The sequence below is a fragment of the Centroberyx affinis genome, unplaced genomic scaffold, assembly GCF_046629955.1.
Source record: "Centroberyx affinis isolate AG114_WGS23_722 - 3 ecotype Tasmania unplaced genomic scaffold, CSIRO-AGI_Caff_v1 ptg002148l_1, whole genome shotgun sequence".
NCBI classification, from domain to species: domain Eukaryota; kingdom Metazoa; phylum Chordata; class Actinopteri; order Beryciformes; family Berycidae; genus Centroberyx; species Centroberyx affinis.
In genome coordinates, this window is record NW_027280465.1 from 86,826 (window position 1) to 100,879 (window position 14,054).

Here is a 14,054-nt window from a genome sequence, read left to right on the forward strand (position 1 = left end):
TTAATCATGCAATTAAAGCCAGCATATTTGACCAATTGAGCTAACTCAAAGCATGGCCCCACATCCAGCATTTCTATAGGAATATGAACGACTGCGATAACTCCGTCTACACACCGCAACAGCAACCTCTGCTGGAGAGATGGGGGCTCACCATGTGACTCGACACATGACACCAATGTTAAAAGTTAAAATTCTCCTCAAGGTGAGTCTCTGCCTAGCCTTGAACCCACAAGTCCTGTGTCTGTACTTTTAGTGTGACCTTTGACCAGATTAAGGACTAGACAATAGTATCACATGCGACTAAGTCCTACCAGAGCTATACTTTTACAAATAGCCAAGTCAATTCAGATTTATTTATAAAATACTTTAAATACACACATTTATCGCACAGTGCTTCACAGATACTCTAGGACACAAATAGAGATAAACAAAAGATGAAAAACAAAAGATGAAAACAACAGATCAAATATATCACAAAAAGACATGGGACCAGTGTGTGTGTGTGTGTGTGTGTGTGTGTGTGTGTGTGTGTGTGTGTGTGTCCATATAAAGCAATAAGTTAAATAGAAAACTGCTGACATTATTCAGATGACTCACGGTGGAGAACTGCACAGATAGATTGTAATTTCCTTCGAGGTCTCCAGAAAGCTTTGACCATCTGTAACTACAGCCTCGAGGTTCTGTGTGAGATCTCCCCAGGAGTCCAGTGAGCAGGACAGGGGGTGAGAGGTGGACCTGCACCCATTAATCACACACTGCTGCTTCCTGGCTTGGGCAAAAACTGTGAGACAGAGCAGTGGTTTTGAGGAAGAGACCCTGCGCCTTAGTTTTTTTTTTTCAGAAAGTGCAGTGAAGCCTGACAAGGATCTGAAGAGAGAGAAACACAACAGCAAAACATGACTCAAAATCTTGCAGTCACATCTCAAAAATGACTCCTGTATTCTGGAAAACATATGCCATCCTATTCCTTTTCTTTCTTGTTGCTTATTCTATAAACTCCACATGATAAAAGTTCTATGTGTGGCTAAAGATTATGTTTATTGATGTCATGAAAATATCAAAATATCTACAGTACTGTAAACAAACATAAAAACCAGCTGTATGGTGTTTTGTGCAGTGTTCTAGACATTTGCTTTAATCACTGGAGAGCAGCTGCATACTGACACTGACATGTTGTGGTGGACTGCTGGTAGTGCAATGAAGAGACAGTGGAGGTGTTGCAGGTCATGTAAGTCAATCCAATAACTTCCTCTCCTTCATCAACAACAAGATAATTTACAACAAGACAGCTGTGATGTGCATATTATCCTAATCATCCATTAGAAACAGGTGGACAGATAGAATAGAACAAATCTGAATGGGATTATCACTAGAATGTTAGATAATGACACCTTTGATAAGACTACATAGAGGTCTACCCTACCATTAACAAAACATATTTTTTGATTTACTGTGTATAAGAGCATCTTTTGGCTACATTTACCAGTACAAATTATCTGATGTAATTATTCCCTGTGCTAGTACAGTTTTTCAAACCTCTTCCATGTTAGCCTGGTATCCAGCCCCTATGAATTGCAGTTTTCAGCACTCAAATTTGCATGGCGATTCATAAGGAATGAATCGCCTTATGAATCGCCATGCAAATTCAAAGTGTGCTGAAAAAGAGTGCGATTCATAGGGGCTGGACACCAGGCTACATCCATGTAGGATTTCTGAGAAAAACTCCTCTATGGTGGAAGAAACAGACTGGAGAATCTTGGTTTGAACCAGAGAACCAGTTACAGACCAGAACAGCACAGTGGAAATGGAAACTGACAAATCATGACAAAGCAGGGCTCCTCTGGCCACCCTGGCTCCCTCTGCTCCTCAAATACAGTATCCCATACACCACCAATGAACAGGAGGAGATGTTCAGTGTTATATGGGCCAGGGTGGCATGGCAGTGGAGGAACTCATGATGTTTGATGGCTGCACAAATAGTGACCCTCCATGCCAGCCAGGGACACCCAAACTCTTAAATTTCAATTCATCTCTTGTTGTGGATAGAGCAAATAGAGCAAATCTACGTGATCTCAGTTATGCAGGATGGGACGCTCTTCTCTATTGTAGCCCCATTTTGTGATTTAGGCTGATATGATAGCTGCTGCCTAGTGCAGCTTTAACCAAGCAAAAAAAAGCTGTGCACAGTGTGTGACAACCCACTTCTGCCACCATAAATATACCATTATATGCAAATTAAGGCACATATCTAAGGTATGGTAATGGAATTGCAGGCTTTGGGCCCCAACAGGTGTCCTTTCTCTTCAGCCAAAGCCACTGGCTGCTCTTTTTAGCTGACATTATTACCTAACATATGCTCAAACCACAAATCCCTACCTTCCTTAGTAAGAAGCAGGTGCATATGGCCACAGACCCATGGCAACCTACTTCCACTGTTCAGTCTCAGTTGCTACTTTGACATACATGCTTATTTCTGTGATATGTCTACAGTATATTCTCATTATTCAGTAAGTAAACAGTCCACTGAGTGCTGAATCAAAATACCAGGTCTTGCCTTAGGCCGGTACTGATTTAGTTGGTACTGTTTGGTGTTACTATTGTTGATCTGCTTCCCTCATATTTTCCAATCCCTGGCCTCGCCTAGCAGCCCTACAGTACTTAATTCATTCCTGCCTTGTCCTTCATGTGCCAAGCCAGTTTGTTGCATAAGGTTGTCACACCTAACAGGTAAATAAATGCTAGTTTGCTCTCAATTAGGCTACTCCTGGCAGGCTCGGTTCTTGGTTCTACTGAAAGGTACATTCACTACAAGAACACTAACTTTGTATAACAGGATGCATCCAAGCATTACTGTGTCTGATAATCTGAATACAAAGAACATGTGGGGTCTTCACATAGCCATTGTTTATTTTGGGATAGTGGCAATAAATCAAAGGTTGTCCAAATAATGAATCAAATCTTAGTTGTCTCACTATCACACACTTTTCCCAACTTAATCTCTTACTTAGCTTTAGAAACTGCTTGGCTTCCCATTTCCTATTTTTATTTCTTCTGAAAAACAGTGATCAGAACCGTGTTCATCTGATGAAAACAAAGCCAACATTCACCATTCAGCATCAATATCTATCATGCATCATCCTTCACTCATCCAAACTGCTAATTATGAGAACAGAAAATGTTTAATGGAAATGGGGATTGGGGTCTGGGACTGACATTATCAGCCACCTGCTCACATTAAGGATAGAAGCCGCTTGCATGGGACCGCCCACCTGCTCTGTCGTTATCTCGCCACGTACGAGTCAACGCAACGCACCATGCTAACCCGTTTGACGGACAGCTGGGGGCGACCACTGCGACATTAAAACGCACGTTAAGAAGGCGGGTCTTATGAATGGAACGGAAAACCCACCACGTAGACAACCTAGCGTGCTCACACTAGCTAACCGATATATTACACCAGCTGAGCGAGCAACGGGAAAGCAGACCAAATGAGGTTCGGGATTCACAATAAAGTGAGTACCACAGTGACATATCCATGGTGCTACTAGTGAAGCTTTTACGTTAGGTTTAGTGTCACGGACATGTAACGTTAACGCTACTTGGACGGTCAGCAACAGTTTCCTTCCTTGATCATCATGATCTGTCAAAAGCTAAAGCTAGTAACTAACCCATCAGCTAGCCACCTCTTCATATTAGCTAGCCAATAACGTACAGCCTTTGATACAAGCTAGAACAGAAGTGTCCGGGTATTAAATAGGAGATAGAAGTGGCAGGGCAGGCAGCCTAATAATAGCTTAGCTAACCATACAAGGAGCTGTAGATTCACAGCAACAGTGGCGATATATAAACTGTTGTAACGTTAATTAATCTTATTTCCAGATGTGCTGGAGTCGGGCCCTCCTCACCAGCTGGCTCGTGCTTCTGATCCAGCTGTTGTGTGTAGAGGCAGTGCCTATCAGTCTGGACAAGACAAAGGTCAAAGAGCCAGAGCCAAAAGCTGAAGAGCCTCCAGCTAGTGTGGTAAGAAGACAGAGGAGTAGGTTTCTCCCATCATTACCTTTCACCTCTATGTGCACAGTAAAAATGGAAAATCCATCCTGAAACAGAATTCATGTTATTTTTCTTGCTGACCATATTAGGCAGGTCAGGCTTGACTTGTGAAATATCTCCCAAATCTGGAAGCAAATCCCTCCCAACAGAGCTAAGGCTGTATTGATGTCATCAGCTGCTTCATAGACAGTGAACTGAGATTTTGGTTACAGGTACCCAGGGAGGTTTTACAGAGACAGGCACATTTTTATTTAATATCCAGTTGCACTACAGCTTAATTAAGCTCAACTGGATGCAAATGCTCAAACATAATGCTTCCAGGTGTTGTTACTTTGTAAATACACAGATTAGAGCCTCTGATTTCAACCTTGGGGGAGGGAGTTGTTCATGTGTACATATTGGCTGAACTAGGATTATACAAGTGGCATGTAAATTCTGCCTTGAGGTGATTTTTTTTTTGCTTTAAAAGTAAAGTACACACAAATACAACCTATCACTGTTGAGGAATAAGTAAGCGCTCTTCAACCACAGAACAGCTGCCCTCCTAGCAATTTGTAGATTATAGACATTTATGATGAAACCTAGCATCTCTACATCAGAAGTCTGGATAGACGATCTGTTATGTTGGTCAGCAGACCTGTTTCTCATGAAAGCAAAATGATCTGTTAAGTCACTTAAGCAGACAATGGTCAGTCTTGAGTCCGTCAAACCAATAGTATGGATGCCAATAATGATAATAATAGCCAGTCTTATATATATTCCCACTCGGCACAGCAGAAATAGCAAAGACTATGTTACAGTAATATTAATATGTAGATTAATGCAATACCACGCACATCACTCCATTATAGTCTGTAGTGCGTAGACCAATTATGTCAATAGAAGAATCACAGCTCATATTTAATTCACGCATTTTGTCGACAAACGTTTTACTATGCAGGGCTTCCTCGTTGACTGAAGAAGCCCTGCATGGCTTCAGCAAACTAATGTGTATATGAGTGCAGACCTGTAATTCTTCTACAGAAATATAAATGGGGAAAAAAAAATACTGAAAGCTTGAAGGTCCACTCAACATGGTGATAAATGCATGATGATTATTGTAGGACTACTTTATGTGTGTTAGGTGTACTATACTGGATAGAGTGTTTAAGATACATTGTTTGATTTGTAGGACACTGGACTCCACTATGACCGCTACCTCAGGGAAGTCATCGATTTTCTAGAGAAAGATCAGCATTTCAGAGAGAAGCTCCATAACACAGACATGGAAGACATAAAGGTATCACATTTTCTTTTGTTTAGTCTTATCAGCAGGGTGGGAAATTGCCACCAGTTCCTAGACAACTGCTAGTAAATTGGTTGATAGTAAATTGTTTTCATTTGTCATGGAATTTGATAAATTCTCTGAGGAAGTCATTGAATATCAGGGAAATTTACAAATGGGTCACTTTACAGGCATATACTAGAATGTATTTTACAACTTCAAATTCATTTCATTAGATTGTGGTGTTCAGTTGTTTTTCTCCACAGCAAGCCCCACTGTAGTGGAAACCAGATGGTCTACCCTATTAGACTTTTCTTAGACATTTCTGAGCTGGAAAACAACATTAAAGGATAAGGCTGGTGTTTTTGAATGCATTGCTTACCGTCAACAAATCCTATGAAAATAACAAAATCAACAATGCGTTTGCTCTACTCCAGTTACTTTCTGACTTCCCACATACCATTTTTAGCCGTCAACCCGGAAGTCATTGGCTCCAATTGTAAGCTAAAAACCTTGAAATACAGCTCACAAACACATAGTTTCAATTTTTAAAATCGCTAACTGTTACCACGAAAAGTCAGGCTGTTGTAGTTATTACCAAATCAACTACTACGGAACTACGTTCTTGAGATCGCAAACGTGTTTACAGCCGGCTTATTAAGTTGTTTGAGGAAAAAGTGGGCTGGACCGGTGCATCGCGATGATGAAATATGCTGCCCAGAGCAACAGCATGGCTCTTTGACGTGTTTTTAATTGTTTTTTAATGCAATGGATTTCTATGGCTGCTGGGACATGGCTTCATTGGGCACCGGCTACATGGACAAGATTTGTTGGCAAAACAAAATCATTGCTGGTTTTGTTATTTTCATAGGATTTGTTGACGGTAAGCAATGCATTAAAAAACACTAGCCTTATCCTTTAACAAACCATCAGAGAATGACATTTTTTAGGCCATGGAAGTGCTCTGACTTGGTTATGGAAAGTCATAGAAAAGGAATTTTGTGGTTCTTTTAACCCTTGCCAGCAGGGCAAACATCTACATTTAGACTCCAAGTAAAACATGAAAAAAAACACAGAATTCAAAATGCTGCCATGCTATTCAAAATAGTCAAAACCTACTCAGAGTTGTTACAACCTTATCAAATCTACAAAACGTTGCCTCGTAATCTTGCCTTACATTTAGACTTGAAGATAAAAGACAAATGTGCATTGAACAATTGAATACTTTCTCCCACACACCCTTGACATCCAGAGTAGTAATGCTGTCCATGTGATATTTTGTTGCCTTACACAGTCCAGGCTACTAAGCTGTGTGTTCCGTAGTACAGTAAATGTTCAATTTACAGTATGTTGCAAACCAATGGTGTTGTACTGAATGGACTTAATTTTAGTACATGTATTGTTACATTGCTAGTGTTAAATAACCATTTTGTCATGTATGTATTATACAGCAAGGCAAGCTGGCCAAAGAGCTGGACTTTGTCAGCCATCATGTCAGAACAAAACTGGACGAGCTTAAGAGACAGGAGGTAAACCGACTCCGGACTCTGATTAAAGCCAAGCAAGACCTTGAAGGAGGGAATGGTATGCTGTGCTTCTAATCATAAGTATTTTTTGTATTGTAGTACATTATTTTGAATTTAGATTTATAGTCAGAGGACCTAAATAGTACATTATTACCTTTCATTGTATAGAGGACCAGGTCTGCCATATCAATAAATAAATTGGTCAATACACAGAAAAGGGGATATAAGAGAATAGATAAATTGATAAATCAAGAAAACTATAAATGAATTAATCAATAAATAAGAGGGAGGTTTTTCTTTTATCCATAAATACAAATGGAATGTATTTATTTTTCATTCATATATTTATGAAGTCATTTATTGTTAACATTTTGATATATGTTCCCTTCAGCATATGCTAAAAAAGGGGAGTCAGTAGGCATGGTATTGTAGTATTCAGGAGTACTAATCAAACTAGCACTGTTGATGAAGATTCAGCCACTGCCAGAGAGGCGGTCAATTGAGGCAGTAGACTTGACCAACTTATTAGCCAGTAACTACACGCAATTATTGCATGTAGTTACTGGCTAATAAGTTATGCCTCGCCTAATTATATGATTATATGATTTATTGCGTCACAATAAATAATATAATTAGGCGAGGCATTACTTTCAGCTTTGTTTGCCAGACGTGACAAGTCTCTAGCTATCATGTGCTTGTCCCGAGTCATTACTCGTACCCCTGATACTATTATACATGTATTAATTGTATTCATTAATTTCCCCTTTTCTGTGTGCAGTTACTAATTTATTTATTTATTGCTATGGCGGACTTGGTCCTCCATATTGATGTGCATGTATACAATAATACTGAACAATGAGGCCTTTATATTGCAGTAGCTGTAGCTCTAATGGCCCTAATCCAGCCATATCAAACTGGTTGTTAGTATCACTAGAGTGTAGTAGTTATTGTTGTATGGTTTTAGCTGTTTTCTGCTGCATAAATATTTAGTTATAGTTTAGAGTATAGTGTGCATCTATAACAATCTATATAATGCATATATGTAGATGCATAACAAACTGAAGAATCCTGAGAATTATCCTGGCTTGTAATAGTGGGAATATTTGTAAATGAGTCAACAGCAGCTCCATCATAGTGGAGGCTACTAGTAAAGTGTCACATTCACACCACTAATTGGCTGTATTACAGATAGATCTCCCCCCCCCCCCCCCAAAAAAAAAAAACCCGATCTTTTCTTCTTCTTTATATTAATGTAAATTATTACCCTCTGAACAGACATAGCAGTGGATCACCAGGCTCTGTTGAAACAGTTTGAGTACCTGAACCACATGAATCCACACACATTTGAAGTGGATGACCTGGATCGGCTCATCAAATCGGTAAGTCTCAACCACTACTTAACACTATAAAAGAGCGTTTGATGAAGGGCATGCTCACACTATTCCACTGCCAGCACCTTTTTTGCTTTAAAGTGAATGGGGAGTGGCCATGAGGCAGATGGAAAGCAGACGCTCCGGAAAAAGCGCTGCACTTGTAGAGTGCAGAGTGGAGCACTTTAAGTTTAGAAAAGTTAAATACACCATGACCGCTTTATTTTGTGAGCCGCCAATCATAGTGAAGAAGAGATGCAGTTTAATGGTTCGTAGGCAGCTGACAAGCAACAAGCAGAAAGAAAATGAAGGCGGTTTCTGGTGTCAGAGTTGTACTTAAGTACTGTCTGCTGCAGCTAGTCATTACAGAAACGAGTGTCACATGACCTGCTTCTCATTATCAGCACAAAATGCCTTTGACGCAGTACTTTTACTACAAAGAAGTGGAATAGTTTGAACATGCTTGTACTTCTCATATGATATTAACAGTGAAGTATGACATTCCGCCACATTACTTCTGCATTTGAATGAAGGTAAATTCAAAACATCTGCATAATTAGGACTTTTTTTTCCCCCTCCAATAAAGGCCACTAATGATCTTGAGAACTACGACAAAGAGAGACACGAGGAGTTCAAGAAATATGAGATGATGAAAGAGCATGACAGACGGGAACACCTGAAGACGCTGGACGACGACGAAAGAAAGAGAGAGGAGGAGCACTATGAGGAGATGAGGAAGAAGCATGCCGACCACCCTAAAGTCAACCACCCAGTAAGTCTGATTTAGGTGCAGACATCATAACACACCGTGTGTTTCGTCTGGTCTATAGGTAGAGGAACTCTTCCGTTAGTATGCTGCATTTTGTGGTCCAGATTTGATATGAATCCACTTGTTGGAAACCAAATATATCCTTCTTACTTACATAATGAGGTTCAGGTCTCCTTGCAATTTTGTATACTTTATTATGTACCTACCCATCTACTAAAAATATCAAAATTTGCTTCTGTGTGCAGGGCAGCCAGAATCAGCTCAAAGAGGTTTGGGAGGAAGCCGATGGCTTGGACCCTGAGGATTTTGACCCCAAGACCTTCTTCAATCTGCACGGTAATCCCTCCTGTTTAGACTGGAGCAATGATGTCCATTCATCCAGAGCCACATAATCTGTATCATCATACATAGTAGGTGCTGCCGTATCTGTCCACAACAGTGTGTGTTTTATTTCTTTTCTTTTCTTGATGATGCAGATACCAATGGAGATGGCTTCTTTGACGAACAGGAGCTGGAGGCATTGTTCACCAAGGAGGTAAATTCATGGCAGCTTCTAAATTCTTATGTATATAACAGTGACTGGTCTTTGTACTGAGAGTTGGTTTCTGTGATTTTCAGCTGGAGAAAATTTATGACCCCACCAATGAAGAGGATGATATGGTGGAGATGGAGGAGGAGAGGCTACGTATGAGAGAGCATGTTATGAATGAGGTAAATTGCCCTCCTTAATTTGTGTCATCTGCTTCCTTGATTCTGTTACTTAATTTTAGAATATGTGATCAGTGATCTTGCATAAAGCTCTTTGCTCCGGCCTTCCTCCTAGGTGGATTCCAACAAAGACAGGCTGGTCTCCTTAGAAGAGTTCCTGGTCGCTACAAAGAAAAAGGAATTCTTGGAGCCAGATAGTTGGGAGGTGAGACTATATGGCCATTGACTCGATCATGATTATGTTTTTTTTTTTTTGTCACATGTTCAACAGTCAAATGTACTTCAATCCTAAAACATTTTGCAAAGAGAAGCATGATTGTAATACAGGGTTTCACTGTCACCCTGCGTTCCTCAGACCTTAGAGCAGAACCAGGCCTACACAGACGAGGAGATGAGGGAGTTTGAGGAGCACCTCACCCAGCAAGAGCACGACCTCAACCAGAAGGCTTTCGACCTCCAGAAACAGAGGGAGGAGCTGGAAAGACAACAGGAGCAGCTTAATGCACAGAAAATGGAGCTGCAGCAGGTGAGAAGTGGCACTTTCTCATTCTAGAACCGTCTATTTGCAGACTTATGGTTGGTCAAGCTGGCTGGCAAGCTGCAGTAACCGCCACACCATAACAGTGAATGTGGCAAAGTGTTAACAGCCAAACCTGACGCCGCCGATGTACATGCAAGCCAGTGAATTAATTAACTTATTACTTTAGTGGTAAATAGTAGCAGTATTGTTACATTTGGCTTGGCTACTTTGTGAGACGAAAGGTTTGATTTGTTGGCACTATGTCCACCTGATGAAAGGACAATCACAAAATTGGTTGGAATGTGTTTGGTGTCCGGGATGCTGCCAACCTCTGGTACCTTAAATTCAAAGTGACCAGAATTGGCTGGTCAAAAGAGCCGATCATGTTCAGAGAAGTCTAGAATAATAACAAAACTGTCATTGGGAATCAAGTCTGAATATTTGATAATATCCAGCATTAATCTGATGCATTCATCAACTGCTCAACATTCTGATAATGAAGTAAAAAATTAGCTGAATTTCTATACAAAGGATGATTTGTACAAGGATTTGTAAAAATCTGCAAAGAATAAGGTGATCACTTCCATTTCTGAATGGTGTTATTTCTAGATTGACTTTTTCTCCAGTTCAAGTTCAATGAGAACAAATAAAAAAAACAAAAAAAAACAGCATTTTTTTGTCTGATATTGTGATGGTCATGTAAACCCCTGGTTACTGGGGAAACTGTAAATGTTTTACTTCAGATACCACATTAATCTGATTACTCACAGTAATCAGTATTGTGTGCTCTTACCAAATGTAAAAATATGCTATACGAATCTCAGTCCATTTTCTTTCTTTTGCAGGCAGTAGAACATATGGAACGGCTGAAAACACAGAAAGTAGACCCCCCTCCGGAGGTTCACGGTGAGTGTCAGTTGCGCCATTTCACTTTTCTTGTTTCAGTTTATTGGTTGACCTCTGAGGAAGTAAAACTACTTCTTTGTTCCAGTTGAAGGAAATGCTATTCCGGAGTTGCACGGAGTCGACAATCAGTTACCTCCTGGCCACCACGCCGAACCCCAAGAACACCAACCTGCACCCCAAGCCCCTCATGATAATACCCAGGAACACCACGAAGGACAAAATCAAGACTTGGCCCAGCACGGTCTCCCCCAGTCACACCAGGATCTTCCACCAGGACACCCAGATGTTCCACAGGCCCAACATGACGTGCAGTAAGGTTGCTATCAGGACCTAGGCCTCACCTCCAACTGGCAGACAGGATTGGGACCATAATATTGACATGCCTGATCCCACGACTCCACAACCAGACGATTTCAGTAGCTGCGTTGCACATCTCCACTCCAGTGTGCAAAAGAGTGGTCCCTCCAAGTATTTGTTACTCCTCTTTTACCAACATCACTTGGAGCCGGGAGGACACTTGGGGCACTGGGGAGAGCAGACCAAATTAAAGGACTTCCTTGGGGAATGATACCAGTGTTAGGTAATAACTGTGATCCTTGGATTACGTAATCGGATTACAAAAATAAAATGACTGTAATCAACCCAGGACATGCATTTTAAAATGTGCGTATTTACCTTTTTCAAGGATTTTAGTTGTTTTTTGATTACATGAGAAATTATCTTCAGAAATGTTTTGAAAGTTAGATTATACAAAAGTATCCCGATATTTGTTCATCATCTTTTGACCTTCTGTATACTGTTGACAGAACAGAACTGAAAACCACATGCAGCTGACTCCCTAATCTGATGTCTTTCCCACACGGGCCAGTTGGGTACATAATGTGCAGCTTATGAGGGGGATGAGTAGGTGTAAAAAGTAATTTTCTGACTTAACTATCTTTTCTTTCAGATACCCCGTCACCTTAAACAAAAGAGCATAGTTTTTGTTTGACATGCATGTTGACGTTTTTCTCTGGACAGTGCCCCACATTTCAGAATTTGAGTACAATTGACTTTTTTTGATAGTTGGTACAATAATTTACATCAAGGGCCTAAATAGCCAAAAAGGCACCGCAGCATTTTTAATCCATATGTAGAAGATTTGGATGGCCTTCCCAAAAACATTTCAATCATATAAGGAGAGGAGCATTTTCCATAGACAAGCACTTTGTAACCATAAACTACATTTAAGAAGGGTGCACGCACACTATTCCACTAAAACACACTCTTTGAGTCCATAATGACCAGCTGCCACTATCACCATACAGTACTCCAACTTTCAAACTCTTACCAGAAACTCCATAACACAGCCAATGTGCCCTGCACTCCGTATGCTTGGTGTCATGTAATCATGTTATAACTGCTACCAACTTTCTACCACTTCCTTCTCCATTTTCATTCTGGTTGTTGTCGAAAACTGCGAACTGCTTACGTACCATGAAACCTGCCCTTTCTTCCTTGTGATTAATCGGCTCACAAAAAAGCAGTCAACGTCAGGTGCTCCTCTAAAATGTTGAACTTTTGTCAACATGAGAAAACGTGCTGCTCTGCATAAAAAGACGTCCGTCACAGCGTCTTTCCAAAGCGGCCTTTGGTCCACCTTGCAGCTGCTCCCCATTGACTTGGATGTAAAAAAAAAAAAAAAAAAAAGGTGCCGAAAACTTGAAAAAGCAGAATAGTGTGAAATCACCCATTTAAAAATGCTGAAGAGTATGAACATACCCAACACAGACAACCACACACTGTTTTTTCCATGTCAGTCATTACAGCCTTAAGTCTTACAGATGCTTTTATGGGAGTCTGAGAGAATTTACAGTATGTCAGGCCTTTGTCAAAATGCTTCTTTAAATAACTGAGGTCGGTAAAGTAGCCTGCTTGACACTGAGTGGGCAAATGTTGCACTTCAGAGTTAATTCATTTGATTTGTTATGCTTGACAAGCATTTAACAGCATTTCAATTTCAGTCTTTTGTTCATACACAAATGTGTATGTGAAATGTTTATGTATGGGTTGATCATAATTGATCATGATTTAAGATGTGTTTGTTTAAATGGTTTTGATGTTCAGAAGCTTATTTTAGTAATTAAGGTGTAGACTGTTGTCTTTTATAACAATTGTGTGTTTGAATGTATTAGTATGTTGAACCAAACAACTGTTTAGCTGTTAAAGGCAGATGAATTGAAAGATTCAATTAAAAAAACATTATCGCCAAAGCTCTTTGACTCAAGAAAGGCTGAGGCCAGTATTTCTAGTGTCTCGCATAAAAAGATTCAGCAGTCTTTTTTTAAATTGTCCATTGATATATTTAAGCAAACGTTTCAGATCATGAAAACCTCAGAACTTGGTCTCTTCTTCAGTTCACATCATTGAATTTGGCAATAGCAGTGTATTTCTCCCTCCTTGAGTCCCAAATGATCTTCATCCTCAGATGTAAACTTGGCCTCAACTAATAGAATTTGAAAGCATGCCATATTTCCCCCCATGAACAATTTAAGTTTTTCAGTGATTGCTGTGATATCCAGGTTGCATCTCATTTTTCATTTAATATTGTGGTTTCTTCTAGCTGGCAGATTATGACCATGGTAAACATAGGTGTTGACTGTTCATGCCACCTTTCACTGAGGAAGGTTTAACTTTCATCCTGTGAACTACTAACAAGTCCACCACCTTGTGGTTTTATTTTCTACCGAATTCACCCATGGAGTAATCCTTTTCTTGCCATGTCAGCAGTTTTCTCAGTGTGCCAAATGTTACTTTCAGACAATATTGCATTATATTTTGCACAACATGTACAGAATAGATGGTGTTTTCTGATTGCTTGCTGCTGGATTGAATAAAATTTGACAATGCTGTACACCTCAGTTCAAGATAATAAAACGGTTATGACCCTTCATCCAGCTTG

At 40.1% G+C, this 14,054-nt stretch overlaps 1 protein-coding gene across 1 annotated transcript; it reads left to right on the forward strand.

The window, feature by feature from the left end:
• Nucleotides 1-3,450: 3,450 nt before the first annotated feature.
• nucb2a (nucleobindin 2a) lies at nt 3,451-14,035 on the forward strand. Its single transcript, XM_071531889.1, has 13 exons — nt 3,451-3,512; nt 3,880-4,020; nt 5,222-5,329; nt 6,766-6,898; nt 8,116-8,219; nt 8,797-8,982; nt 9,225-9,315; nt 9,456-9,514; nt 9,598-9,690; nt 9,803-9,892; nt 10,043-10,213; nt 11,053-11,113; nt 11,199-14,035. Exons 1-13 carry the CDS (start codon nt 3,489-3,491, stop codon nt 11,426-11,428), a joined length of 1,491 nt encoding a protein of 496 aa, XP_071387990.1. The 5' UTR covers nt 3,451-3,488; the 3' UTR covers nt 11,429-14,035.
• The last annotated feature ends 19 nt before the right edge of the window (nt 14,036-14,054 follow it).